The sequence below is a fragment of the Trichogramma pretiosum genome, unplaced genomic scaffold (genome assembly GCF_000599845.2).
Source record: "Trichogramma pretiosum strain Unisexual culture from Peru unplaced genomic scaffold, Tpre_2.0 scaffold9, whole genome shotgun sequence".
Classification (NCBI taxonomy): domain Eukaryota; kingdom Metazoa; phylum Arthropoda; class Insecta; order Hymenoptera; family Trichogrammatidae; genus Trichogramma; species Trichogramma pretiosum.
The window spans coordinates 1,271,500-1,298,407 of record NW_019641697.1 but is presented as its reverse complement, the minus strand read 5'-3'; the positions used below and the strand labels follow the sequence as shown (position 1 = coordinate 1,298,407).

The following is a 26,908-nucleotide window of genomic DNA, read 5'->3' as shown; positions in this document are numbered from 1 at the left end:
CGGCATAATGCGAGATTAATGGTAGGCTATTGAGACTCACCTGAACTTCCAAAGCGTGATAAGCTACAATGAGGCCAAGAAGTATCACAGTCGACACGGAGATGAGGGTTTTTAATGCAGTTGAATAGAAGGAGGCCTGTTGAGCAGAAGAAGAAGAAAAAAAAAGGTGGCATGAGATGCGGAAAGAAGATAAAAAGTCGGTGATTAAGCACTGCGAAGAGACGAGATATCAATTGAGCAAAACTTGCGTGTAGCAGTCCTGAGTAGTTGCGCGCATCAATCTTATTTTAACAGGACGCCGAACAAGCATCGCGCTCGCCTCCGCTCGCACACGCGATCGATCAATTTCTGCTCGGGCCTCGGCTTGGCTTTATGCTTTAATGCGTTTCATACAAGCCGGGAAATAAGAATTTCGCAAGTTTTACAAGTTTGACGAGCATCGGCGGCGGCAGCAGCAACGTTGCTGCTCACTAGCTCGCATAGCTCACTAGCCCGAGCAGAAACTAGAATTCAATGCGTGTCGCCTGCACCGGGGGGGATTAAGCTGCGGCGAAACTCTCAAAGGTACCTGCTACGGACAATGGCATTTTGAGGATGTACGGCGCAGGATTTATGCTGCAGGACACGGGGACTCGCTGGGCACACTCATAGATTCTCGATTCCTAAGGACACGTCGGGACACTCGGGCGGCTGTTAAAGCCTCGGCGTATTACCTTAATGGCTCTTACGGCGCTGCGTTACGGCCCCGGATATGTCGCTTCTCGCGATATACCATATACATATATACAACAATATGTAGGATTACGTCGGCAGAGGGAGAGAGAGAGAGAGAGAGAAGACGATGCTGTCACTGGGGAAAATAAAAGCCGATACGAGCAGCTGCGAGCACACGCGAGCGCGAGGGAAAGGCGATTTTCACGCTTTTTACGAGACTTGGCTTGTATTTTTACTACGCGGGATTTCGTAAGAGACACGCGTGTATGGCGTTAATGTTGTCTTATTTTTTGCCCCTCTGGTTTCAGCTCTCTCTCGGTGGCAGCTGAAACTAGTTTACAACTTTAATATGGAAATTTTTGTCGGGAAAGCGCGTACACGATAATGCGCGGCTGCTTCCCGCAGTCCGTTGAAAAATAACTTTGAGCATTATGTTGCGCGCGCGCGCGACGACTACTGCGGCGCGGCCTGCGATCCGCTCGGCTTGGCACATGCCTTCTCTCCCTGCATTATGTATATACACGCGCGCAAGTGGTGGCCGTTTGTAATTCGCTCGAAAGTTTATCCCATTGTCAGGAGCACACGGAGCTCGTTCAAAGGTCGGCGAGCATTAAACAATTTTCCAAGGGAGAGCCGCTGCGTTGAGTCCGGTCGCGTGGACGAGCTTTTTTAATGAACTTTTTGATGAAATGTTCAATCGAGTCGTGTGCGCGGCTCTTGTTCGTACGAATTACGGAGTAAGTAGCAAAGCTTGTCGGTACGTTCGCGTGGCCGGAATAAATCATAATCGCGAGCTGCTGGTCTGTGCTCGAGCGGGAGCGTCGAGGCGCGCGCGCGCGAGAGTGCATAAATACGTGTACTGCGTTTGTTTAATCGGCCGGAAAAGCACAGGCGAATATCTGCATCGTGTGCATTCGAATCGCATCGCGGGGGCCTCGCTTTGAGCCAGCCCCCGTCACTCTCCGCGTACGCTGAATATTTTCAATTACACTTTAATCTTACCCTTATTGCTTTCGCGACTATACCACTGGCGCATTTCGACTACTTGGCTCTCGTGTCGGAGATGCTCGATACGAAGTTGCCATTCCTGTTATGCTTATTAAAAAAGTTCCTAACGATCGAGCGTCTTTGTTTGCATATAATAAAGTCAGTTTGGAAAAAAATATACACAATAAAACCGAGTCCGATCGGTAAATTTTCTTTTCTTTTTCCTATACTCCGTTTGCTTCTCTTGCTCACTTTTTCTTTACTCGTTATATTACGATAGCACGGGCGCGCAAGTTCAAAATAAAGACTTTTTCAACTTTTCTCTCGGACGAGTATACACGAGATTATATTACACACAATGGGATGGGACCTTTTCATTCAGAACTCGGCATTTTTCTCTCCTTTTTTTTATTACTCACTATATATCGATTATCTTAGCGAGGGAAATTCGCTCGAGGTTTATTTATCCGCGAGCATAATCAATGGCCGAGCGAAAAAAAAGTACTATATACAAAGAGCGAATTAAAAGGGAAGCAGCTGAACAGGCTTTAAGACATGAGCTATAGTTTAGCCGAGTCGTTTCAAAGTTTATAAATAAAAACACATCGATCGGTCGATGCTATTTTTGCTCGCGAATTCCTTAGATTTAGAAACATTCGTGAATCGCAGTGCGTTCGAGCGCGGATAATCCCGAGGTTGGGTAAAATTTTATAAGCGTGCGCGCGCGGGGGCTGGGGGGGGGGCTATTGGAATAGTTGGACGGTTGAATCAGTGATTTTGGCTCTCTGTAGCAGCAGCAGCAGCAGCGAAACCGATCGGTAAATAAGCGAAATACACGAGAACCGCCGGAGCTTGGCATATCGAGGGCCATTTGCGCGCAGTACACGGCTCCGCATCGCTCTATCCTCGTGCGGCGAATAGCTGTACGCGATATTACTGCGGAGCTAAGCACACGTACATGCGGCGACGATCCGCTCGAGCGTCGTCGTCGCCGTATACATAGCGAGCCGACTACCCGCAGCACATTGCCATCGCAAGTATACCCGTACGGATAGGCGAGTAGTGGCGTAGGTCGATTCGTAAATTTTCCACCCTTCGCAACAGCGAGGTTACTAGCCGGATGCAAAGTTCTGGGCGTGCGTGACCTACAAAACGCGTCCGCGAATTATAATGCCACGCGAGCGCGTAAAAAAATAGCTCGACGACGGAATTACGCGACACGCAGGGCTATTTGTCGATTCTATAGGTCTGTCTGCGAATCGCTCGATCTATAGGCGCGATCTAGCTCTTAATGTAGTAGCGTATGTGGCTTGATTGTGCTAATTGGAGGCTCACCTTGGTGTATATACCGGCGCTGGACAGCTCGCTCTCTATGACCATGACGATGATGCCGAACATGCCCATGACGAGGGCGTAGTCGCTGATCCGCTTGCGCTTCTCGAAGAGGGCCTTGCGCTTGCCGAGCCTGTAGCCGACGTTGGGCTTGTGCTTGGAGGCGGCTCCGATGCTGCCGGACTTGGCGGCGCTGAGGCTGCCCCCGGCGGCGCCCTGCTGTCCGCCGCTGCCCCCGCGGCCGCCCTCGTCGCCGCTGGCCCGCGGGTACTCCGAGTGCACGCTCACCAGGGCTATGGCGGCCTCCTGGTCCGCCGCCGTCGCGCCGGAGCCGGCTCCCCCGCCCATGCTGCTGCTCTTCATAGCACCAGGGATCGAGAGAGTCGACGCCGGCTTCCGCAGCTGCAAGCACAAGCAACCACCACGACTCAACGTTAGTCACCGCTCCGACTGTCTCCCTCTCTGCCTTCTGTTTCTTTTTTTCTTTTTTTTTAATTAAGCCTTCACCAATTGACTACTGGATTTCGCCATCTTGACCGACTGGCCCGCGTCTGCTTTACCGGTGCCCCGTGAGCAGCTCTTGCGAGAGGACTCGATTGTCTACGTACTTACCCCTTGAGCGTGGCTCAGTCGGCAAAGAAGCGGTGGTGAAGAAGAACCGATTGATTACTTTAGCGGTGCTGTGTTTGTGAATATATTAACAAGAAAATTGATATGATGCACTAGACATGCTTGGAGGAGTGAATTTATTGTGCCTCAGCGCAGAGCAGATGTGGCTATTAATCCACGTGTTTCTGTGGCCTTTAATATATCGATATGCATGCGGAGGTGTGAGTGGGCACGTGTGTAAGCATTAGCCAAGCTCAGCTTTGTGAATATTTCATGTGTATTATAGAAATTTGCTCGAGGAGTAAAAAAAAGCAAAGCAACGCCGATCAATTATGCAGTTGAATTATTATCGTGTAGCAGCAGCATCAGCAGCAGCAGTCCAGATAATCTCTGTGTTTGCGGGAATCGCGTACAAAATATAAGCTACCATAACTTGAGCTCATTATAGATTCAGAGATACTTATGTAAAACGAATTCAATATATCAATACAAAGCCATTGCGCGCATCGGATTTATCTGGGGCTTGTACGCTGCGCGAACGCGCACAGTTTATCGCTCCGAGCCAGAAGGATTTTATGAATAAATTAAGGCTCCTATACCGATTGCCACAAATCACGCGAACGAAACCGCAGCCGCGCGTCGTCTAGCGCGACAAATGGTAAAAATCGTCGTCTTTGCCGTTTCTCGACTCGCCCTGCGGACCGCTGGACCGCGTGAAAATATACTCTGTGATTTTTAGCCCTCCCCCGACTGTTTTTATTCCGTCCTTCTGATTGATTGTACAGTTATGGTAACAGCGCTCAGCGATACCCGTACGCTCGAGCTATACCAGCGTATTGGATTGCTCGTTGCAGCTCTCTAGCTCTCTTCCTCTCACTCGGTGTGTATGTGTGTGTGTGTGTGTGTGTTTGCACGGCAAAGATTTTGAAAGGGTTCGTTTGAGAAGATAACGTCGCTAGAAAGAGAGAGAGAAAGCTAGAGTGAGCGAGGATTTACACTACGGAGATGAATTGGCCTTTTTTGAGATGAATCTTGCTACGGCGCGTGCTCTCAGTGATTTATCGTATTTTTCGAAACAGCAAAGAAAATCTGCTTTTCGCATTTTTTCCTCTTCAACGACCAAGATGAATATTAACTTTGGCGATATATGCAAAACTCGAAAGAATAAATTCTTTATTCGAGTCCGGACATTAAAGCAGCTCTCGCAAAAATGGAATCGGTCGATTAGAGGCAGCGATGAACTTTTGAAAAATCGTTTACGAACGCGAGCATCAAGCGATATTATATAAGCCGATCTCTTGATATTTTTCTAATGGAACCCCGCGTGACACTAATACCTTTAATATGAGACGCTTGAGTTTTACCTCTTTCTTTTTTCTTTCTTTGCCTCCGTTTTTCTCTCTTTCTTATGGCCGCGAGTTTAACCCAAGAATAGCGGTAATTGCGGCTCGAGTGAGAGAGAGAGAGAGAGCTGCGGTAGACATTTCAGGAAGTCTTAGAAAAACTACGAGCCACACGGGTCACGCACGCGCTTATATTATACATATGAATCCAGCAACGCGTTGCTTCGAGAATTACTCGACTGCATGATACACTCCGAGGCAGCGAGTTGGCTTGAAAAAACGCCAGCTCTCCGTATAATCACCTTTTTGAATAGTTTAAAGCTTCGGCGCTGCGCAGCGCACACGACAGCACAACGTATTAATCTTTGCGTCAAAATTCACGACTATTTAATTCTCAATCTCGTACTGGAACTTCCAACTATTCGCGTCTGCGCGCTCGGCGTAACACTTGAAATCTTTGATAAGTTTAATACATCGGAGAATACGACGAGCAGCGGAGTATATTATATAGAGGAGCGTGCAAACTCGCATCTGCAGAATCCTCGGCTGTTAACCAGATTTTGCATTCAATCAGTCACGGACTTGCGCGCAATGGCTTTTCACGTAATTTAGTCGACCGTTCGAGTCTCTCGCTCAGAGGAGCTTTCAATTCGCGCCGAAAAATTTCACTCGAGTCTAATTCCTTGCACCGGAGGAGAAGGAGAAAAAATCGAAATTAATGCGTGTTCAGGTAGCATCGGGCTGCCGGCTATGAATTCCTTTGGCCTGACAACGTCCACGGGCACAAACGACGCGTCGTTGCGCGTGGAATTTTCGTTGTTTACCCTTTTTTTTTGCTCTCCCCCCACAGCCCCCCGCAGCAGGTGCTCTCCCGACGTACCGCATTGTGCATCGAGCTCGAGCTTTTATGCGCGCCAAAACGAATGGATAGGCGCGCGCTCTGCCTCGCTCGCTCTCGTAACACTGGCAACTGTGGTTCCTGCGGCTATTCACTTGTGTCCCTGACGTCCGATATTTTATATTTTCGATATAAATGAAGCTTGCTTTGGCTTTTTTTTCCCCTGTTGAGCTATGTTTACATCTATACATGTGCTCTCTCTCTCTCTCTCTCTCTCTCTCTCTCTCTCTCTCTCTCTCTCTCTCTCTCTCTTTCTATACATAAATGGTGTTGAAGTTTATGTGTGGATATATTTTTTAGCGTCCAACTATTTTTTGCTTGAATTTTTATGTAAAATATTTTATGAAAAAAATGTAATATGTCTAGAAATATATTTGATATTATGTAAAGCTACTTTACTGTATCGTCATTCAAATGCGACCTCTTTTTATTGAAATGAAATTTAAAATGTATAAGCATGCTTCCAAATAGGTTTTACTAGTTAAACTAATATCTAAAGTTTAGGTTCTACCAAGCATTGAGCATTTCAAATTATAAAGTTATGTTAATTTTAAAATCTTGAGTAAACATTCTCATGCCACATACCTTTACTTTATCGCTTATTAGGTAAGCAAGCTTGAGAGTATATAGAAAAGTAAAATAAACAAATATCGAGCTTAAACTTTAAGGAAAGAAAATTTGAAAAGAAACAACAATGCAAGTGTAGTTTTTTTTACTCTCCGCCCTTAGGATTGCTAAAATATGTATGCATCAATATGCCTGCCTTCAATATTGACTTATCGTCTTTATCGATTCTCTCTTCATCATTTTGTACCGTTTCCCTTTTAAACGATAACGTCAATTGCATCGTTTCATTACACACTGCTCGATGCGAAGTCGACTTCAGACACAGGCAAGCGAAGTTCATAATTTTTTCTCCATTTTCACCAACTTGCTTTGGAACGATCGAGTTCGAGGTGAACAATTTTCGTTAAAATTTAATATGACTCAAAAGTATCGGGTGTAAGTCACCGACAAAATGTATGTATAGAGTTACTATAATCCACCCTAATGACAAGGGTTTCATTGAATAACCGTTCAAAGTTTCATAGGTTTAATATAGGTCATACGACGACGGCGAAGCAGACTATTCCGTAGTACTCACGTATAAAAACTTCCTTAAACGGTGACTCCACATTATCTTATCTCAGAAAAGCTCGCAGCTTTCAAACTGATCATTCTTATGTTCGTTCGACAATTTAATGCAGAATTTATCAAAAATCTTGAAAAATAAAAAATAACCGAAAAGCTATCAGATACATATTATGCTTTTGAATGATGTTCATTTTGATGACCTTGATGAAAATTTTTCAAGTCCCTGTGATAAGAAAAAAATATTTTCTCGTTTTACTATAAATAATTCAAATAAGATTGTGATAAAAACGATTGTTTCATTAAATCAAGTTGGCAGCCGTGAAAATTATTAACTATTCAATTGAATATTTCTCGCTCAATGTATGAGCTGTGCACACTGTGGCCATTGTCTATTATATTAACCTCCTCTCCTCTCCTCCTTTTATTTTTTGAGTCATTTCGTTGGCTTGATATTCGACACTAAATAGATGTGTACTATTAACTCGGAAATTTCGCTCGACATAATAACACATTTTATATGCAAAAAAGTCGAATAATTCACATAAATAAGAAATTTTACATGAAATATGTAAAACATTTTCTGTATGTGCGCAGCATGTGCTCAAAAATTATGAATCTTATAAAGCTACAATCCACGCGTAACAAATGCAATTTTTTAAAAATTTTAGTTCAGCACGAGTTCGGCTCATAAACAAAATTTTTAAGCACATTCTAGAATGAAATAAAAATCATTAAAAATTAATATATTAACTTTGCAATAGCCATAAGTCTTTTTTGTGTATTGAAACTTTTCGTGGTTCATTAAATGCAAGCTCACTTATATGTGAACAATATTTTTTTTATAGTTGACTGGAATATACGACGAGCACGAGAGAAAGCAACAGAGGCAGAGTCGGTCTCTATATTTGAATTTTACCAACGTACGTGAATTCGCAGAATGTAGTTTGAATTTTCGATTCAACAATCTGCAGCCCCGCATATACCGAGACTCAGTCATCCACACAATGGGTTGCATTTATGAAATATTTGTATGTATCCGTGTGCCTGTATCGGATGTGTGCGCGAATATATGCAAAAAACGACGGGCAGTCAATTTTATCTCATTACATTGTTGTTTTTGGTGGAAAGATGGATAAAAAATATTGGCCTTAGAAAAGTATATAGTCGAAGGCAAATGCTTTGACCGGGAAGCTCCGCCATCATCGCTCGGGACGCTCGAATAAATCATTAATCATGCCGCAGGTCCTTCTCGTGTTACAAATACGCCCAGCTTCGTCATTATTCAGCGATACGGAAATACGTCCACCTGATACGACTCGATACGCGTTTAGAAAAATGTATATATACGCGTGGCATATGTCCATTGTGTAGCGTTGCCACAGCGAGTGCATTCCACATATATACGATGGCAAATACGAGGAACACCTGTGCTGACGATTGAAATTTGAATTTCGAAGCAGCGTAACGAGAATCAATGCGTGTGCACGGGTGTATATATATATGTATCTGCGCAGCGCAGCTCCCTATCTCATCTCTTCGAGTGAAACTTTATGCATTCGCGTGGTTTTGGCGACAGCGTGCTATATACGCATTCTACATTCTACTAGATATGGAGCTCACCGCAATGGTGCCGGTCTGACGGACGTCGAAAAATTTTGCATCGATCCGACCCGACCGCGTGTGTCCGCCTTTTTGGGTCACGCACTCTCGCACGCGAGAGTTAAACGAACGCAGAAAAAGCCATGAATTATTGAAGATAAACAAGCGAAAAGAGAGAGAGAGAGAGAGAGAGAGAGAGAGAGAGAGAGAAAGAGAGAAAGCAACAGCGCCGACAGAGATGGACACAGGGTTTAAGATTTAGATGTACTAACGCCAACGGAGACGTCAATGAAAAGTTCAGCAGCCATGCAATACACAATTTTCAGCTTTTTCGCATACTTTAAAAGCTTTTAACTTTTTTATTAAATGTTCAAAGTCACTTTTTTTTCGCGCAAACTACACAAAAGTAAAAAAAAACAAATTGCCGATCTAATGTTTCGTCTAGTTTGTAGATCATGCCAATTGGTCTAAGTAACGAACCGATATTTGAAGGATATTATTTATATTTATTAATATTTTTCAGAGCGTTCCAATAGATGAATAAAGTTTTTTAAAAAAGAATCACATTGAACAAACGCAGGAAAAACATATACTTGTGTTATTGACTACCAACATTTATCGATAATTAAATTGCTTGATATCCAATTGTGTACCTATACATGAGTGATTTTTTGATCTACGGTAAATAACATCGAAACATTGTCTCATGATGTAGTATACAAACATTAATAAAATAAGAACACATAGATAAGTAAGAGATGCATCGATGGCTCCTACTCGCAGCTACACTTTATATAAAGTAAAAAGAGTCTCGAGTAGGCGCCTGTCGACGATCAACAAAAGCAGTTTATTCTCTCTATCGGGTGTTGAATTTTGTCGCTCGAGTCGGCGCTCGAAGAATATGAAGGTGAAGGTGAGGGGCTGTACCTTTCTGGAGTAGAGGGCATTAGCGGCGTAAAGCTCCTCTCAGCTGGCTCTCGGCTGGGACGTCGTGGACATAGCCCTGGCGCGCGCGACCCTCTCGTCGGTCTCGCAGAAGGCGCACGACTTGTTGGCGCAGCGAGCCTCGTGATCCGAGGGCCCGCTGCCGCTGCCCCACAGAGTTCGCACGACGGATATCGACAAGCGCCTCAGGCGCTCGTCCCCGTCCACGCTGCTGTCTAATTCGTTTCGTGGCATCTTCTCTTCGCTTTTCGCTACTTCGAGTTTTTTTTCTCTCTCGGTTTCCAAGCGAGAGGCTTTTAAAGAGAGAGGCTAGTCACTCGACACACGCGTTGACATTATGCATGCCTCGGCGTTATATATACCTGCGTTTCGACAAGTTTCGACAATATCAGTGCATGAAAGTCTATGAGCATGAATCTTTGAGTCGACGCCGAGTCAACTCCGGCTCTCGATATAAAACGTGACTCGTTTATCCTATACGATTGAATTATGCGCCTGGACTTGCGTTCATAATATTCACACCTCGAGAGAGCTCATATTTATGAGCTAGCGCGCTCCGAGCTTTTCAAGACTTTCCACGGCTTTCTTGGGTCTGGTATTTATAATTATGCAATTCTTTGACAAGTTTCAACTTTTCTCACGGTAAAAATAGGTCGCCCTACGACAGTCTGCTATACGTGTGTTTCTCGACGTTTCTCGCCGTGTTGCACGCACGAGTCGACGAGTCTATCGGGGTATAATAATTAAAAAGTATGCGTGATGTAGCGTGTGCCCTTTCGTCGGAACAAAAGTTGAGCCGTAGTCGCGCGCTAAAAGAACGAATCGTCCTCATCATTTAGTGAGAACGTTCTGCCTGTGAGAGAGAAAGAGAAAGAGAACAATATGCCCAGCTAAGACGATAGAAAAAGTTTGGCAAGTGTAAAGTAATAAATTTACCCGAGTTTTAGAGCCCCAACTTTTTGACAAACGTATATAAGACTTTCTGACAAACGAAACTCGCGTGTGTGTGCGCGCGAGCGCATGTGTCGCGCGCGCGCACGCGAATTGCACCTGACACAGCCCAGAACTTCTCGATGCATAGGAAAAATTTCCAAGAAGGCTTTCGTCGCTTCAAATGTAGCACTGGGGCAGCAGCTTTTTTTATTTATGGCTCGAGAATGAATCCATTTGAATATGAGCTTGGAGATTCATCGTCGCACTTTTCTGAATTTTTGGCTAATCGCCCGAATTAACAATGAATAAGTGACTTCTTCTTCTACATCATGGCGACAATTCAAAGCTTAACCTCGGTTCGAAGTTAATACATGTTAAAACCATTCATACTCGCATCGCAGTATCGAATACTTTGGTTTCGGGTCAACTTGGCTATATAAATACTGTCGACTTTACGCGAGTCAAGCTAATACTGGATTCACCCTCTAAAACCAAACTCTACTGGAGCTTTTGCTTCGGCACTTTTCATTTAAGCGCTGCAACTACCCGTAACAGGAGCATTTAAACAATGGTATTTTCAGTTAATTTAAATTTCGAATGATTGATAAACTCGATAATTTCGAGATCATGAGAGGTTTATAAATGACAAATTATCAATTAAGCGGTTCTCGATTCGTTTCAAGAGATCTCAAGAGTCTTGATGACGGTGTTAGATCAGACTTTGAGTAGCTAATATAGACTTCTTAATACAGTACACCATATGACAGCAAGTAGTAAAGTTTACACTGCAGTTTCGTAACTTTACCCCCCAGCAAGACCCGACGATTTGATGAAGCTTTTTAACCGAGGATTACTGATTTTATCTGGAACGTAGCGAATATACGCTGCCATGTTGTGAACATTTTTCAAAGCCATATTTTTTGCGAGCACGATACGATGACTTTATTTTTTTATTTACTGCAAAATTATGCGAATGTAAAACGTCGCAGTTCATATTCGAGAGACCCACATCGCTTGCCAAAATTATAGTGTCAAGACGTACACGTTGATTTTCCAATATTCAGCGTGCGAGTCAGAAGCTCATCGCTGTGAATTTTTCGCCAAAATATAAAATATAAAACATAAGAATAAGTGACGTTATAGGTGTAGGAAAATATGAGCACTATAAAAAATGAGTGTGATGGGAATGTTTATGGAGAGCCTGTTTTTTCAACGTGAAACTAGCAGTATTGTATTTTATGCACGTCAAGAGCCATATTGGGACAAATGGTGAAATCTTAATGGACTTTTTAGACTTGCAGACAAAAAAGCGCAAAATCTATAATTCTTATGGTCAATTGAAAAGCACTAATTTCCAAATTCTAAATAAAAAGTATAAAAGTGCAAGCGAAGAAAAATCTTGCGATTGCGTAATGTAAATGAAGACGTTATTACTGAAGGAGTCAAAGGTTTGAGCGAGCTTACGATCAAGTTTCACGCGCGCCCTCAGTTTCTAAAATTAATTAATTGTCGGAAATATTGCTGGTATCATTGGTTTGCAAAAACCTATAGCCTTTGAACCATTAGTGGAATATTCCCCGACAGCTGGCGAGTTTATCAAAATTTTTTGAAACTATAGAGGGCGCCGAGAGAAGTTGAATATTCCTCGCTCAAAATATGGCCATAAGCCGATTTCGGGCTCGGCGAGTTATTATTACAGGCATCCGTGGAGGCTGAAACGCGCTGCCTCTCAATATTGCCGCAAACTTAGATTAGATAGTTTCTCGCGTAGACAGGAAGCCCAGACGTTCTATGGAGTCTGCAGGCCAACAACTTGCTCGTGTGCTCTATATAGACACTTGATTGACCTTTGTCGAGGCTGGCCAAGCGATATAATTATGCATGGAAAAAAAAGAAATTCCTGCTCTAGACGGCTTGTAAATGTTTGGTTTCACGAGTGTACGTAATCAAGCTCACAACACTTGACTCGAGCGATTCGAACGAAAAAAGTGCGATAAGCCTGTGTAGTTGCGCGTTTATTATGCATGACTTTCGCAGGTGGCGGCTTCGTAGAGCCATGTTCTTGCATTGTTATTTTTTAGCGCGCCCGTGCGTACGCGGGGCTTCCCTCTCTCTACGATCCTCGAGAGTCGAATCGAGAAAGAGACGAGGATCCACGGCTCGATTATATTTTCCGTAATCGGGCCGCGATTCTCGATCTGCACCGTAAATTCGTTAGGCGCGAGTAAGTAATATTGGCCGTTAACGAGTGCGTCGCCGCGCGAGTTGCCCCGTTGGTATATAACGAGAATGGCCGGTGCTGCCGAGCGCGTAAAAGCTTTAATGCCGTATAGACGCGATAGTTATTGCGGCTATGAAAAATATCAGCTTATATTCGCAACAACGAGCCGCCGCGTGCGCAGGCACGAATAATCGATTCGATTATTGTTACAAGTACGCGCAGTGGGCGGATTCGGCTGCTTCTGACTGCCTCGAGGCTGATTAACCTTGCTAATTATGTGTCGTACGGCGTAGCGTAAGTGCATAAATAGCGATTACCTAAGAGATTTATCGACGAGAGCTAGGAAAACGTCGTGGGCAGATTCAAGTCGTCAGAGCCGCCAGAGCTATATGCCGTGGCTACGGCATACACACAGAGGCAAACACGCGTCGCGCCGCGGCTTTATTTTTCTAATGAATAATGAATAACGTGAGCGTCGAAGGCTGCGCGAGCTTACGAAATCCAAAGCTGTGCCGTGTGGCACTTAAATCCGTGTACGGGTATCGGTAACGGCAAACATGTGCGTCTGTCGCTACGCCTGTTTCCTTTTTCCGACCGATTGATACTCGCGCGCCAGCTCGCGTTTTTCACACGGAACTTTGTTTACGAGGCTTGTTTTCAATGGCGCTCGAATCGGATTAACGAGATTACTTGAGGCGTATACGCGCGAGTATAGCAGTGTAGCGACCAATTTTCCCCAAGATCTTCATACGCGTTTACGATAATGCTTTTTGCTCGGACGCTCTCTCTACTCAGACGTGCGTGCTGCTGCTGCTTTTTATATACGAAAACTTTGCCGCGCGCGCTGTACTTACTGCTGCGCAGCTTTAACGCATCTGCAAAGCGCTTCGTGCTCTCTGTTCCGTAACGCAACCAGAGAACGAGAGAGAGAGAGAGAGAGAGAAACAGCGAAGGGGAGGAAGAAAAAAAAACGAGTATAAAAAGCAAAAGTTTTATAAGCATGTATCTATACACCCGCAGCGAAAGAAAGAGAAATCTTTCTATGTTTTCATCTCTCGGTCTTTTTTTTTTTTTTTTCAATTCACAATTGTTCACGGTAAATGTTATTTTTATACGATCTCGCTGACGGTGTACGTTTCACGTAATGAATCGTAGTAAAATGAGCTATTGTTGAAATTTTTCCCTCTCTCTCTTTCTCTCTTGCTGCTGTCACCGCTCGCTCGCCGAAGGAGACAACGCCCTCGAGTGCCTCGAATGCTTTTCTTTGACGAAAGGAGGGTGAGGAGCTGCAGTCGGGAGTGTATTATCGAGGCGCCGTGCCAAAATAATCTTACATTACGCTTGTCGTGCCGCGCGGATCGAAGACGTTGTTGTGGTTACTCAAGACGGAGTATATGCCGCGCCGCGCGCCTTCGATGCGTCTCCCGCACACAAAACATTCGAGTTTATCCTCCTCGCTTTACTACCCGAGTTGGCTTTTTTTTCCTCGCTCTCGATCCCCTTTTTTATATTAATAAACTGAAATTGAGACGCTCGAGGGAACGCGGTGTATAACTATACCTTTATTATTTACGTATTATTTTTCATGAAAATGGCAATAATATTAGAGCTCAATTTTATTAAAAAAAAACTACGCGTTTTTTTAACTCATACATTTAGCCCCGACCAATCGAGCGTCGTCGAAATCCTCGCGGATAAGCTCGAGATAGTAAAAAGCAGCAGTAGCACATCTCTAGAGAGAGATCCAATTTTTCTTTCGAACGCAGTGTATAACAAACTTGCGTGTAAGACGCCACTGTCCTTCGCGTATTATTTTTCTTTTCCTCTTGCTCGTCGCTTGTCTATATATAGCCGGGCTGTAGTTCACCGACTTATCATCGCGACAACGTCCAGGCTGTTCGCACTCGCGCACACGTTATCGTCCGATTTTCAGATTCTATAAATAAGCTAGCGCATAAAGTCTGGATGAAAAAAATTGACTGTTTTGTTCATTACGCTCGAGGCGAATCCATAAAAAACTCAATCGTTCGACGTAAATACGCCAAAAAGTAGAGCTTTTCGCTGTATCGAGAAGAAAGTGTCAAAGATGGAGGAAAAAGTTTTAAGTCTACGAAGGAAAAGAATACGTCCTCGGAATAAGTAATGCAATATCCTCGACAATATTCAATCATTCTTCTCGTTAAATATACAGGCGTGAAAAATTTTCTGCTCCGCGTTCAATGGGTATCCTGATTGTGAGAATCCAGAGCGGCGATACTATGAATATATTTCTTGATGATTCGACATTATACTCAACAGGTAATTGTTTTATACATTTGGAGGGAAAAAGATTTCAATCGCACAAAAATCCTAACTCGATTGCTTCCGGAGTCGGACAATTTTTTTTGTCACCAACGAAAAGAGCGACGGTTGACCCATTAATGCGATTACCTACAACCAAGTGCCGAGTCAAAGAGCATAAAATGGAATTAGCTTTGTCTTTCTCTCTCGGTATAAAGTCTTGGGTTATCGTGGGACATTTTTTACGACTTTTATATATTTTTCTAGCCAAATAACATTTGCGAGCTGGGAAAGAGGGACGCGCAGAGGCACTTATATATATATTTTATACACATTTCATACGCGAGCTAGTGTTATCCATTAGAAAAAAAAGGAAGGAAAATGAGAAAAATCTATAAGCGCACCCGAGCTGTTGTTGCGTGAAATTTAAAAATCCGGATTTTCTCTATGTAAGCTTATTGTTTTTGCATCATGCACTTTGTGTATGTACATGGGAGGCTTATTATGTTTCGCGTGCGTGCATCGCGCGCATCAGAGCTTACTTGTTATAAATCATTTTTTTTTCGCTTTAATGAAGAAGCGCTCTCGGCTCTCGACTGAATTGTATTGCTTTGAAAATGTGATCGCGTTTAAAGCCGTTTTTTTCCTCAACGTGTTACTTTTTTTTGCGTGACATCACTTTTGAGGCTTTATTTAATGAGATGTTAAAGAAAATATGTCGACTAGCTCACTTTAGTCTACATAAATATGGGAAAAATTTCGCACAAGAATACCTACACTATGATTACGGAGCAGTAGCTTACAAAAAAAATTTTTTTTTTCGTTACCAGACTTACAAGCGTTTACAAATCATACTTTGAGAGAACTCGTACGCGCACTCACGAATCACTGAATTTGCTTCGACACATGGTACAAATGGCACGAAATTTTGCGCGCACAATTATCGTACGCAAAAACTCGGAGTAAGGCCATGGCGTGTCACAGAGGCGCGCTCACGTATCCATATTCTGGCTAGCGAAAATATTCCACCTGATGATTTGAGAGAGCGCGCGAGTGCGACAACGAGCAGCCGAAAGAATAGCTCGACGATGCGAACGAGCGCGCATCTTCGCTGAGACTGGCCGTACTTTTCTGCAGCTTCTGTAGGTGCAGCAGCAGCAGCAGCAGCAGCACAACGCGGGTGTCGAAGTGCAAAGACGCGCGCATACACGTGGCTCCCCGCTTTACAACCCCCACTCGCACACACTCGAAAGCTCGCGTAAGCACGGCAAGACGCGTGAGCTGCAGCGAGAGCGACCAAGGGGCTGCGTCGACGATCGCGATTTTCTTGCGCCTTTTCTTTCTTTTAATGAAAATTTTTGCCGTAGAATCGCAAAGTAGGCTGAATAGAGCCTCTTCGTAGGTGTACGCGGGCGGCGTGTCCAGCCAAAGCAAACTATAAATACGAGCGCGTCGCGGGCTATAATGCCGATGCGCCGTTCTATACCACGAGCCAGTCATTAGCTATATGATTTTTCATATATAGACTGCGCGCGCGAGGCCTCGTATTACAAAGGTATAAATAAAATCAATTTCGTCGCTGGAAGAAGCGGCCGAGACAGTCTCTGTTGTTGAAACAGAGTGAGATTTATGAATTCGACGTGTACGTGCGAGCCTTTTGTTTTCTTCCGATTCATAAATTTCTACGAGCACAATGAGAGGGAAATTCAGGCGCGCGTTTAATGCAGCGACGTCGCCCGAAATTTATACCAAATTGATCTTTTTATCGGTGCAAGATACTCGTCGTGAGCACGAATCAGGCGCGTATAGCTCGTGCGACGAATCGATTTGCCTACATACCTACTCTGCAGCTTCGTCCGCAGCACGTCGCACGACAATCATTTATGCGGGACAAATAAAAAAGCGTATAACTTATCGCATGGGGGACCAAAAGTTTGTCTTTGCGATTTAACCCGTATCTTATGAGCGCCATACGTTATGCACGAATTTATACGTTATCTTCTGGCATCGCAGCGAAAGGATTCAGCACATCGCACATTTGGCTCTCGGAAGTTATAAAAATAAAAATGTGCTGCTGCTCTTTTCAGCTGGCCATACGTTCGTTCGCGCACAGTCGAATATAATTTAAACATTAAAAAAAGCAATTCGTTCGAAATAGATCAAAAGTCTCGAAATGAGCTCTGTGTATGAATCTCTTGAAGTATTTACTCGATGCTAAATCGATACTTGATTGATTTCAGTGCGATTCCGATACGTGTTGGTATACGCCTCGTGCCACAGCGATGATTATATATTGTTTGAAAGAAGGAGCCTCGATATAATTTGTTGTCCGTACTTATAATTATATAACACATACATGTATGTTTGTGTGCGTATCGATTTTTATTTTCAGAAATAAATTTTTAATAAAGCGTAACGTCAACGGTGCTTGTAATGCATTCGTTATATTTGCAGGGTAATAAATCAAAGCTAGCTCACTCGAGCTGCCACTGCTGCGCAAGCTCCAAGAGCAAACGTCTCTATTTCTCTGCTCTTCCATTTATTCGAGAAATTCAACGCCATGAGATGCACCATTTGTCTCTCGCGAATCTGGATCGCGCGCGCATCAGTCCGCGATAGTAGTACCTAATTCGATTTCAAAGCTCGACCAAAAATCATCCTACACATTCATATTTACGGCTCATTGTTCTTGACAATGCGTACGCCCGTTTGGCCCTCGAGTCGGTCAGCGACAAAAGCTCTCGGTTCTTTTTTTTCCTTTTCACCCCTTGGACGCGCGGCTGCGCGTGACACGTTTCGAAGGATATTTACGTGCGTGCGGTGAATCATTAATACCCTTTTTGTTTTTTCAGCCAGGCACATGACGCGCGCGACTCATGGTACAATAATTAGATATTCCGTGGGAAATAATTCGATTGATCTGAATGACATTCCCCGAGCCGGAGTTTAGAGCTGTGCGCGCTCGAGCTAAAATTGAAATAGTTGACCAAAGAGTTCGATATAGCGAACAATCGCGGAATAGGATTTTTGTCGAGTCCTCTTTGTTTGTCCGCGGCAAACGAGGTTTCGCGTAATTAATTTTTCATAATTAAACAACATGACCTTTTGCGTTGCTCGCGGGGGTTGGCCTGACTCATCGTAATAAACGTTACGTACGAGCGCGAGAGCCCCGTATTATTATCTCCATTATGTTACAATGTACACGCGCTCGTCAACAAAAGCAGCGATATATGCGCTCGGCGTTATACGATCCATAATAACGAGAGATTATAAATATATATCGCTCGGCGATATTATACATTGTCTGTCTCGCTCTTTGCCTCTCTGGATCTGACTTTAAACTTTTTTCCTTTGCTTTTTTATTCGATAAACTGAAATAATCGAGGCTAATCAAGCTTTTTATATGAAATGAGATCTATTATTGCCGCGTATATACGTATATACGGAAGATCCAATTCTGATGATAGTGTTGGATATAAAACTCGTTTATTATAATTTTCTTTAGCGTCGGCGAATGGACTGTTTTACTGCCGACTTATCCGATTATTCTACTACTACTACTCCTGCTGCTGCTGCTGCAGCTGATACTGCTGCACTTGTTACGGGCGCATTTGAATAAACCCTTCGCCAAGGTTTGTACTTAGTCTTTTTATATAGTGAGAAATTTTTGATTTATAGCTGGGAATTTTGAAGCGAATCTATCAATATTGCCCGAGTATGTATGTATTTCAACGATAAGAAAGTCGAACTTCAAAAACTTTGCTATATATATACGAATATATATATTTCAGTAGCTCGGAATACATTAGAATATTGAAAGTGAAGTTTCTGCGCGAGAGAACAGCTGGGAATAATGTACGTCGGTTGCCATACCGCCTTCTCAAATTATTTTGTCAAAGAGTAGGTGGAGGCAAACTTTTGAAAAATTTGAGTCGCACGAACTCATTGTTCTGGAACTGCATAATCGATTCAATTTTTGGTAATAAAAAAAGGAAAAAAAATGAATCGACAGTCGACACATGAATCAAGTAGGCAGTAGTTAATAATTGCACCACTTACGGCCTTTAATTCGTCGTGTCGTTTTATTTACCATCTCTACACGCACTGGCTTTTAATCGAGCTATTAATTGCACTCGAAATTATGCTGTATTCCCGTGCTGAAAGAACATCGCACGCGTGCGCAAGTATTTTTCATAGCCATGAAAGACTTTCTGAAATTTGCCGAGCAAACCGAGCAGAAGCTCGTCCTCCTGAGGGACATGCATATTCATGAAAAACAGTTCCCTGAATTGAATTACATTGCAGAAACGAGAATATGGTAATATTCTTTCAATCTCCTCCACTTTTTTTTGCCTAATATTTCTTATGAAAATTCGACAAAAAAAAACGAAGAATTAATGAGAGCACGAAGGTAGAGATAATTTTTGCCCATAATTGCCATGTAAAACTTTGTCGCGCTTATGATTCAGCGCCGTTTAAAGCGATTACAGACGTGACTAACGTTATATGCACTTCCATTCCGATTTCCATTGAGATTAAAAAGCCTGCGAGGATCTTCAATTTCCCAAATTGCTTCGAATTGTTACCCATCGTTCAGCTTCGGTTAATCATAATACTTGCAATTTTAAGGCTATGCACAGGAAAATCTACAAAAGCTGCAGTCAAACGTGTGGCTTATAAATTCAACAAAGCCCGCGTATACAACATCATGCAAAAAAAATTCACTACTCGCTCTCGACGAGGCTTTCGGCGATCAAAAGAGCCGTCGTTCATTATTCACGTAAAATGCTGATTTTGTTCTACTTGGGTAAATTCTACCTTGCAAAAAATGGAGAAATGAAGAACTTTGTTGCACATTTGAAAATTACATTTTTGAAACGGCCGGAAAAAAGTAGCGAACGCGAGATATGTCTCTTTCCATTTCTTTCTAGCCTTCATTAAATTTCGTTCGAAATCGATATTAAAAAAAATAAGTCCGCAACTTATTAACGAGATCAAGTAGCAAAAGGCTAGAAATTCAACTTTTGCAAACGAATAATTTAACCGAGCAAAAGTGAGAAAGAAAGAGAGAGAGAAAGAGTAAACTTTTCGTCGTCTCTAATATTAAGAAGAACAAACTTAATTAAACGCGTAACTTTTTTTTTCATGATTCATTAAAGTTTTTTAGTGGCTCGAGCCATTAAAAGGTTGCATGTACACAAGTATAATTACCCCCCTCTCGCGGCCATACAGCAGTGAAACAAAATGATGATCAGTTTAGCCAATTTACGATTAAATCAAAGGCTAGCGTTAATAAAATCAAAAGCCATTAAGTCAGCGTTAGTTGGTCGATCCGACCCTGTGTCATGGAGCTCGAGAATGCCAAAACAATGGTCAAAACAAAGCGGTTTTGCGCTCGTGATACGCGTGCGAATGCGGGGTGTATCAGCCATGGCAACAGGCGAACTGTTGAGTGTTAATTTACCATTGTCAGCATTCAGAGCTGCAGAATCGTCATCGGGGTCTGCATCTTCCTCGTCCGTCATAGCTTGTTTCACCGATCGCTCAAACAGTCCTACCTCTCTTTACTCTTTTTTTATCCTCACTTCAGCAGGGATGATTTTTTTATTGTCATGCTCGAAGCTCGACCGGATTCTCTAAAGTCATCGAGAGGTTCTTTTTTTTTATTTCAGAAGGGGACTCCGAGGGAAAATGAAAATTTATCGATAGATAAAATAAATTGATTTTTACGAAATGATGGATTTTTCCATGGGGTTTAACGCGATTTTATAATATTTATTTACATTCGCTGAAATCGTATCGGTAAAACTCACACACTTTGAGGAAAAAAAGCACAATTTTTCATTTCCTTACTCTGTACATATTGACGATGAACGATCTCATCTTTCGTCATTCTCAGCGCAGATCGATCCCGAGACGAAAACAAAAAAAAGAAGAAGAATCGAGCACGTTCACTGTATCACTTATTATTGTCGTAATGAGACGTGTGCTCGCACCTCGTGTGTGTCGGCACTGCACATTCGAAGCACATCCGGCCGCGCTCTCAGCTCCGCGCACCCTGACGATCCCGAAAGGACTGCCTCCTGCTGCTTCGCGCGATGTATATATCACCCTCTCTGCTGCGGAACAGTTGGTGCAGTTGTGTGCGTGTGTTCACCTCACCCTTACCCCCTCCCCCCCTCCTCCTCCTCCTACTTCTGCCTCGTATACTGGCGCGCGAACTCGACTTTGATTCATTCCCCTTCTCCTTCTCATCCTTTCGATGTCTGTGCCTGACCACGTCTCTGTATGCGCGCTCATACGCAGGTAAAATATATACACTCGGAAAGTGGATTCTCACGAAGGCAGCAGTCCATGTTTGGCATTTTTCCCGTTTCAACGAAAACGTCGTTACGTCGGCCTTCGGCTCAAGTGTCTAGCGATGAAAAAAATCCGCCTGCTGCGGATGGCGCTGCAATTTGAATGAACAATTTTTTTTTTTTTCGCCGAGCGCGTACTTGTTGCACCCTCCGAATATTTTTCACGTGATTTCATCAGCGCAACGTATCCAGTTACACAAGTCGAGCGTGTAAATTCGAAAAATATTTTGTCAACAAACTAGCTCTCAGAAAAAGTTTTTTGCTCACTCGCGCGCGCGCACCTATACGTGACTGCTGCAAAGTTACTCGAGAGTGAGCTCGTGCGAAAAACTTTAATCGAAATGTTGCACAATTCGACGCGCGAAAAGATTTGTCGCTCGGATTTCGTGAACTTTCGGGCGAAAATTACCCTGGTTTTTTCCCCAAGCAAATTAAAGTACTTCTTAGCTTGCGAAATCAAAGGCTTTGACGTACGCGTAATGAGCACATCCGCACGCACTGAGCTTTTCCTTTCATCCTCGGCGCGATTCATTCAAATTAAGACTGGTGTAGTCAGGTAGCCTTCGTTGACTGTTTCCCCTTCAATTGACAAAAATCGACTGTTCAAACTCTCTCTTTCTCTCTTTTTCCCTCTTTTGATATACATGAAAAGGTGTATTAGGCCTCGCAAAAGGAAAAAGCGCCGTCCGTCCGCTCTGCTCTCTTTTGATGTGCAAGCTCGCCTCCCCTTTTCCAACGTCATCTAGGCGCATTGTTTGTCAAAAGCTCGCACGCGAGTGTAATTTACTTTCGCCTACGCGAGTGCGTATTTTTTCCTTTTCATTACAATACAAGTATGCTCGACGTACCAAAGCTCCTGGTTCCAGCTGTTTAAAGCTACGTGTCACTCTCGGCTCGGCCGTTGCTCTCGAGCGCAGCAGCATCGGCTCTCTCTTTTTCGAAACCACTCGTACGTCAGACTTTGCTTTGAGTCATTTTCAGGGTGTATAAGGCTTTCAGTTCATACACTCGCGCGAACATAGGGCTTTCGCGCTCGAGCTAGCTCTCGAGAGCGTTTTTCATTTATTCTGCAAAGGACCTTTACTCTACACCGAATCTTGCCTCCGTATCCGTAATAATTCATCGACTCTACATGTATTATGTTAATGAACGATCCATGATGGATTTATACGTGAGACCGAGTGCGGCCAGTGCTGCCGAGTAATTAGCGTCAAAGTGAATAATCCATATATCATATAACTGTGTGGGCCGCCGAACGATTCATCATTAACTAGCTATTATGTATCCATGAAGCTATGTTGGAAAACACATGCGCTCGTGAGGCAGTGTCAAACTCTTTGTCAATTTTAATAATTTTTCTCGGCCAGCACCGCTGCCAGCTTTTTCCTCCATTGGACGATAAATTTTAGGCCTTATTAGAGTATAATGAAGAATCGACTCTTTTGTCGACTCTGCCGGGCAAGGGCTCAGGCTGAATAAATCATCACAGCTCCTCTTTATAGTTTTAAAAAAAAAGTTTGATTAGAAAAATTCTATATGGTTTGATAGTTGATCGTTCCGGAAACTTCTTCCGAATAGGATAACTCTCTACGTATACCTATTTAAAACGTGTTTCCGTCTTTGTTTGTTTATTATTATTTTTTCAAAGCTATCAGTGCTGTATACACGAGCGAGCAGCTATTATTGATTATTCCGTTTCCAATGGATATTGGCCAAATTTTCGAGTTGTCGATGGTAGTTTGTTTCCGTATATTGACTGCTTGAGCTTGGTTGAAAGGTATACAGAGAAAAGAGAAAGAGAGAGAGAGAAAGAGACAGAGAGCAAACGAGCTTTAACGAAATATTGCTCGAAACTTATTAGAGCGCAATAAATGCTCGTTTCAGAGGAAAAATTGCATTTTTTCTTCTTTTTTATTAGCCAAATATATAAAATATTACGAGTAGTGCGTGAAATTTAAAAAATTGTATCACAGCTGTTATTTGTAATGCCGCATTGCAGCAGATTGAAGGAACGAAGGGAAAAAGAGTTGTAAGTGATGGCTCACAGCAAGGAAAAATATAATATACATACATGCCAGGCCTTGATGTCAAATCGTTCGCGTAGGAAAATATTGGACAGGACTCGAGCAGGCGAAACAAAAGCCGGTCTCGGGTATTTCTTTAGTTTGCCGCATTTTCAATAATGAAAAAAATCTTCCCTCCTCTAAGCTACATAGCATCTATCCTCCTCTCGTGCTTGGCTTAGGCAAAAATCGTGGAAATTGTCAACCTACATACATGCGCGACGACACTGCGACACCGGTATGCGGACACGTTTCCTAAGAATAGTCGACGAGATAGAGAGAGAGAGAGAGAGAAAAAAAAAGAAGAAGAAATTATAAAAATTCTCCCTGCCAAATATTCGGCGCACATGGGTGTCTTTTGGCACACATTTTACACTCTTTACTTTTAATAGCTAATTCCTTTCGTGCTCTCGTATTATAAATAAATCTTTGCAACGCACCTCCGACGTCATAGGCTGCAATATAAGCGAAAAAAAAAATTGTATCATTTTATCCGCAACAAGCGCAATTTTTTTTCTCCGCTCACTCCAATACTATACAGGCTGCTCAAAGCCGAAAGACAAAAAGCTTTCGATAGTGTTTTGTTTCTTTTCTTGACATTTGCCACTTTCTCTCTTCCTCTCTTGCGATAGAGCTTTTTTTGCGCTCCACCTTGATTCTGCTGGCGTTCCTGGGAGAATTTCGCGCGGCTCTGCGACGCGTATATAACCCGCCACGCCACACACTTTGCAAAAGATAAGAATCTTTGAGCTTTTTTCTCGAGTCTTCAGAGCGCGCCGAAGAGTAAAGACAGTTAGCTGCTGCGGAAAAAGGAAGTCGTGGAAAAGCGAGGATTCTGCAAGAAAGAAACTTACTTGTTTCGTATCTGCACTTTCTCGCACGCGATAGTCTCTAATCGGAGATGCAGAATTATTAAATAATGCAAAGTTCAACATTTGTGCACAGGCTAAATAATCGACGTAACATTGATGACGTGCAAAATTTAATTCCTCGCCCCCGATGAATTCGTTTTCGGTTTCATGAATTTCATTGAATCCGATGCAAAATTAAATTTGTTAAAATTATGGTTGAAAATTTTCTTTTTTAATAACGCTCCGAAATTACTGCGCGTGCTTTATATATTATTCGCTGGTATGCACAATTCGGATGAATTTTTCTGACGGGAGTAATTAGCCAGCACCCCGTTGGTTGAAATTAAAAATAATAAAAAAAAGCGCCAGCTCGACAAGCGGAAAAGCCGAGCATCTTTAGCACCTTTTTTCTGGAGTATTTAGGAAAGCTAATGGTTTGTGTATAGAAGAAGATTAAGTGTTTTGCTTTCTCCCCCCTGCCTCTCTCTCTGCAGCTGTTGCAACTGTGAAAAATGCCCGAGGGTATATTCATTGATAAACACGTTTCTGGTGTCCTACATGTTTATCGTAATTCTTACTTTTTGCTGAATTAAAAAACCTTGACTCTGCGAATAGATGTAAGCTTTGTCTAAAAAATAGTCTAGTGACCTGATTATTTCAATTACAACAATCATTACATTAATCTCACTAATGGCGTCTGCATCATTCAATAATTTACGTACATCCGATCAATCTGTCCAGCCACTAGTGTAAAATAATTTCTTAATTTCGAGTAAATTCGCGAGCAGTACGTTGCATGTGCGGCACTTTGATGCATGTGCCTACGTTAGCACCTGGCGTAGCCGCTTTATGATTATTATTATTATTGTGTGCACGGGTACGTGTTCGTGTGCGCGCGTCGACCGACTGTGTAGGACGACGTTAATACGACGTATACTGGCTGAGTATATAATTTCGACACGATGGAGGGACGTTGGCTGGTTTCCCTCGTAAACCATATAAAGTTACGTACGAGGATTAATTTTGGTAAAAAGGGAATAGATTAATTTCTCAGTCTGTGCATTTTTACCGAAATTTATAACCATTTGTTTTGCTTTCTTTTTTTTCGTTCAACAAAACTTATGTACTAGTAAATTTAGTGAACACAACTGGTTCATTATGGAGCTCTTAAACGGCATTGCTAAAAATAGCGAGTAATATTTTGTAAAAATTGCGCCTGAAAAAACGCCACGAGACATTCATTAGGAGCGAAACGAACTGCAACGATGTAGAGCATTTTTACGTTCATCGGAAAATAATCCTGCGAGTGAGGTGGATAAAGTTTGCTTGTGGCACACAATCACGCAAAAAGCTCGGGAAACTCGAATGAATATCAATAAAATAATCAGACTGAGCCAGAAGCTGCAGCAGTTAACAAAAAGTAATTTTAATTCATTACATGGCTATCTACTAAAGTCAGAAGTCTCTTGCTTGCTCTGCCGCTCTCCGTCTCTGTCTGTGACTGTCGCGTTTGCTTCCCCTCTCTTACTGTCTCTCTCTCTCTCCACCTCTCTCTCTTTCAGGATATGTATACGAGGAAAACGTTTGCCAAACCACGAAGAGAGTCACGTCGCTGCTGCAGCGTCGTCAGTTTCATTTTCTTAAACAGCTATCCGGGTCATCTAAATTTCACGATATGAGCTGCATGAGAATTTCTCATCTTTGATGGATTGTGCCGGAGAGCGTCGTCGGGCGGCGCTGAAAAATACAACGAGGGACTCTGAATTTCGTAAACAGCGCCACGGTGCGCGCTTTTCCATATTAACTTTGATAATCCTGCGTTATTGTTCCTTGGAATTTGCATGTTATAATTTAAGATTATCTCGGCAGCGGGTGCCCCGTACGCATTTAACCGAATTGCTTTTGCGACCTTCCTCTAATATGGAGCCGCGAATTTACTTTGAGTATACAATTACTCAGTTTTATTGCTTACAATGGAGAGAAAATGAACTGCCTCATAAACTCGTGTGAATAAATTTTCCTTAAATGATTTTCGTGACTGAGAGTAGAGAAAAGGGACGGGCGTAATTTTGGGCAAAAGTATATAAGATTCGAAAGATTTCCATCGGCTCTTGGGACGACAACTCGGTAAGAAGCTCGCTAAGCTGTGTCTTTCTTTTTACGAAAAAAGACTAGGCTTTGTGGCTGCGATACCCGACAGAGCAGCAGTAAAAAAAGTGGCGTTGAAAAATGAGCCACTAGGTTTTGTGTCGATTTATTTTCTGTCATTATTTGTCCATGTCTGTATATATTTTTCTGAGCGCGTGGTTTAGGCTTTCAACCGTTTGCAAGCAAATAAATGTACCAACAGTCCTGGGTCTTTATACAGACGGAATATTCGGTCAATATTCACGAAATTTGGATAATATTCAGCTCACACTTTTGCCTACGAACGCCGATGAACTGATAATCGGTGATTATTCGCGAGCAGTGGACTAGAAGAGTATTTTTTATACAGACGCGCGGGGCAAGAAATTGAATGTTATGTGGAAAACAAAAAGTGCTGAACAAGCAAGCGCAGATTTGATCCGGAGCTTTTCTTGAGGATGAAGAAAAGCATTTCTCGAGGAATAAATCTCTCTTTCTCTCGTTGTCCTGAGC

The 26,908-nt window shown here is 42.8% G+C and overlaps 1 protein-coding gene across 1 annotated transcript in view; it reads right to left on the bottom strand.

Annotated features, from left to right (window-relative positions):
- The window catches only part of LOC106651318 (small conductance calcium-activated potassium channel protein), a 76,690-nt gene that overhangs the window by 17,855 nt on the left and 31,927 nt on the right, over positions 1 to 26,908 (bottom strand). The window contains exons 5-6 of the mRNA XM_023462277.1: positions 3,037 to 3,435; positions 41 to 136 (exon numbers count right to left, since the gene is read on the bottom strand). Coding sequence (XP_023318045.1) covers positions 41 to 136; positions 3,037 to 3,435 — 495 coding nt within the window. The remainder of the gene's footprint in view (positions 1 to 40; positions 137 to 3,036; positions 3,436 to 26,908) is intronic.